The sequence below is a fragment of the Perkinsus marinus genome, assembly GCF_000006405.1.
Source record: "Perkinsus marinus ATCC 50983 genomic scaffold scf_1104296927438, whole genome shotgun sequence".
Lineage (NCBI taxonomy): Eukaryota > Perkinsozoa > Perkinsida > Perkinsidae > Perkinsus > Perkinsus marinus.
In genome coordinates, this window is record NW_003217138.1 from 1 (window position 1) to 3,411 (window position 3,411).

Genomic DNA, 3,411 nt, shown 5'->3' on the forward strand with positions numbered 1-3,411 from the left:
TGTTGAGTATTTGTTGTTGATTTAGATGGAGTTTTTGAGAGCAGTCGTGGCGTCGTTGCGAAGTCAAATTGCTGTGCTCGAAGATGCTCTTGCTGAGGCTAGGAGGAAGGAGATGGGGTAGGTTGGAGATGGGATGGATTTGGAAATGAAGTGGTAGGGATATAAAGGGAAGATTTGAAATTGAAGATGACGAGGAGGCTGATGATGGCAGTGGTAGAGGGGTCCAAACTTGCATCTCGGGTGAGGAGAGGGAGGTCCCGGGTTCGATCCCTAGTAGCGGGATTTTTCAAGTGGAAGAAACGAGTAGTGCTTTTGTGAGAAGTGAGCAGACAAGAAGCCCTTCCATGACATTCTTGGAAGAAATACTCATTAACGAGAGAGTGTTCTTCGAACTTCTAACGAGGTTTCGGGATTCCCCACACCGTTCAGAGATCTACTTCCCGAATGGGGCCGATATGCCAGAGGACTATACCATTCAGAAATCTATTTTCCGAATGGGGCCGATATGCCAGAGGACCATACCATTCAGAAATCTATTTACCGAGTGGGGCCGCTATGCTAGAGGACTATACCATTCATAAACCTTTGTCAATGTATCACCATGTGGGTACTTCATGAACAGTTTTGGTGTAGTTCGGTTCTCACGGTAGTTGATAGTTGTATGGTCAGGTGTACCCCGAGGTTATGAGTGAGTATATTCAAAGTCGAATCGATAGAGAAGTACAACTAGCAGTGGCTCGAGCATTAAAAGTGAGGAGGAGGAACTAACCCCATTGTGTGGATCACTTCATATACACTGTCGATGATGTTGATGCTGCTGCCCGGGGCCATAGCAGCTGAGGAACCCGTATATACGTATGTATGTGAGAATCGATGAAAGCGTATAGAAAGGCTCCGTAGAGTAGTATGAGTGTTGGTTTGGTATTGGTTTTTTTGTTATATTCTCGAGAGAATTATGAAGTCTTTGAGGATGTGTTTGCTTTCCTCAGCTGAGTTTGGTAGAGTTTACATACATAAAATGCTGGGTGAAAATATAGAGAAAGCATATTGTCACCAACACATGCAGTTGACCATGTGCATACTTTCCATTATCAATAAAATAAATATATCATTTTTTTTAATTTGGTAAAGGTACGGTATGAGAGTAAATTTTTATTATATCTTTAGGAGGAGCGTAGTAGTATGAATGTGAGGATGGAGGAGTTGAGGATAGAGGAAGAGATGAGATGAGATGGCGGGAAAAGGTAATAGTCGATATGAAGTGCTTAGTAAACTGATGAATATTCTGTGTGGGAAAATATGCACATTGTCAACCACATGTGATGATGAAAATTTGAGGAGTTGTCGTATATAAACTCCTATAATAAGTGTTGGAAACTCCTGAACTCAGCTGTTGAGGAAAGCGATTACATATGTTCCTACTCCAACACTGTATAGGAAACTCCTGAGCTCAGTAGCTTAGGAAAGCGATTACATATATTCCTACTCCAACACTGTATAGGAAACTCCTGAGCTCAGCAGCTGAGGAAAGCGATTACATATATTCCTACTCCAACGCTGTATAAGAAACTCCTGAACTCAGCTGCTGAGGAAAGCGATTACATATATTCCTACTCCAGCACTGTATAGGAATAACAGCTTTCGGTACATGGGAGAAAACACGTATGAAAATTGAAGCGTTATTGAGAAAGAATTTAAAACACACTTCATTGAGAACGTGAGGTTTCAATATACTTTTCTACCCTGCTGTTGTAGATACAGGAGTTGGAGGAAAAGATGATGATGTTGGGCAGCAGCACGATGCGTGTAGCAGCAGCAGAAGTGGAGGAAAGCAGGGCACGTGTGGTGGTGGAGGAGGAGAGGCAGGAGGAAGAGGAGGTTATGGAAGTTGGTGTGATGGAGATTAGGAGGGAACTGGAAACTAGTGAGAAAAGGTAATGTTTAGTGGGGAGACGATGTAGAGAGGAATCGTATATTTATATGAGTTTTACGAACCGTTTTACGTGAAGTGAAAAACGTGGTGATATGCAGTAGTCGTGAAATATGTTTTCCTTAGTGTTGTTGTTTTTTCTAATATCACTAGGGCGGCCAGCCGTGAAACTCCCCTGTACTTGCATTCGTTCTTCCTAGGAGTTCTACTCTACTATGTGGGACAGTACGTCCACAGTGAGGACGACGATCCAGAGAATCGCAGTGTGTGAAGTGAATAAATGTTTGTATGAATTGTAGCGTACTATGATAGTAGTATGGAGTTTCACGACACTAGTGATAGGAAAAACATATGTCACATTTCTCTTAGTGAAGAGCGCATGTGTGCAGTGAATGTTGGTGTAATGTTTCGGTGTTATTCAACGCTAAGTATTTTCAATTCACTTCATAGAGTTAATATCGCGTCTTTAGTATGAATTGTTACGCCACTTTACGTGTACCATCTGGGTATTTACATCACTTCACATACGATTGCTCCAAAGTGTGTCGTCGCTAGTGTAGAGCGTACTCATCTTTTTTTTCCTGTCGCTGCCTTTTTTATCTATTTTATCTCCCCCTTCCGTCGGTCCCTATACAGATCGTGTTTGGTTGTTATCGCACACGTAAAACGAGTGATACTCCCATAAATGAATAAGTTTTGCTATATTTCTGGGATACTGTATTTTTATAGTAGGCGTGAAGTAGCTGTTGAAAAGGGCATAGTTTGTATCGTCAGTCTAGACTAGGGTGATAGCTGATAATGTATTGCAGAACGGATGGGTGATAACGAAGCTTCACCACCCTAGTGATATGAAAAACAATAGTGATAAGTATATTCCACGACTACTGCATTTCACCGCGTTGAATATCGGCTTTTTCACAGAATATTAGATCACTCCATGTAAAAGGGGTTGTTGTTGTTGTTGTGAAACTCCAATGTATTACATTACCTTGTTATGTCATTGTTGTAGATGCTCTGATCTTGAGAAATCTCTAGCAGAGGCATTGGAAAAGTTGAGGGCTCGTGAAGAGGACTATGGCAAATTTACTAGAGGTGATTATCATCATTATTATGATCATGATGATGATTGTTTATCGCTAGGCTAAGATGGCACTTGAGGAGACGATGGAGAAGAAGTTGGCTGAGGAACGGGAGGCGGGGCTAGAGGCTATGGTGAGAAGGGGGATATTGTACAGTAGGCAATATTGATGATAGTGACAACACTACTGTATTGAATTCATTGATGATAGTGACAACACTACGGTATTGAATTCATTGATGATAGTGACAACACTACTGTATTGAATTCATTGATGATAGTGACAACACTACTGTATTGAATCCATTGATGATAGTGACAACACTACTGTATTGAATTCATTGATGATAGTGACAACACTACTGTATTGAATTCATTGATGATAGTGACAACACTACTGTAT

General features: G+C 41.2%; 1 protein-coding gene across 1 annotated transcript; it reads left to right on the top strand.

Moving 5' to 3' along the window:
* Window positions 1–669: 669 nt before the first annotated feature.
* Pmar_PMAR012745 (hypothetical protein) lies at window positions 670–2,195 on the top strand (the record flags this gene model as incomplete). Its single annotated transcript, XM_002788881.1, has 3 exons — window positions 670–750; window positions 1,756–1,934; window positions 2,084–2,195. Coding segments are annotated over 3 exons (372 nt in total), but the record flags the coding sequence as incomplete, so codon positions are not given.
* Window positions 2,196–3,411: the final 1,216 nt, after the last annotated feature.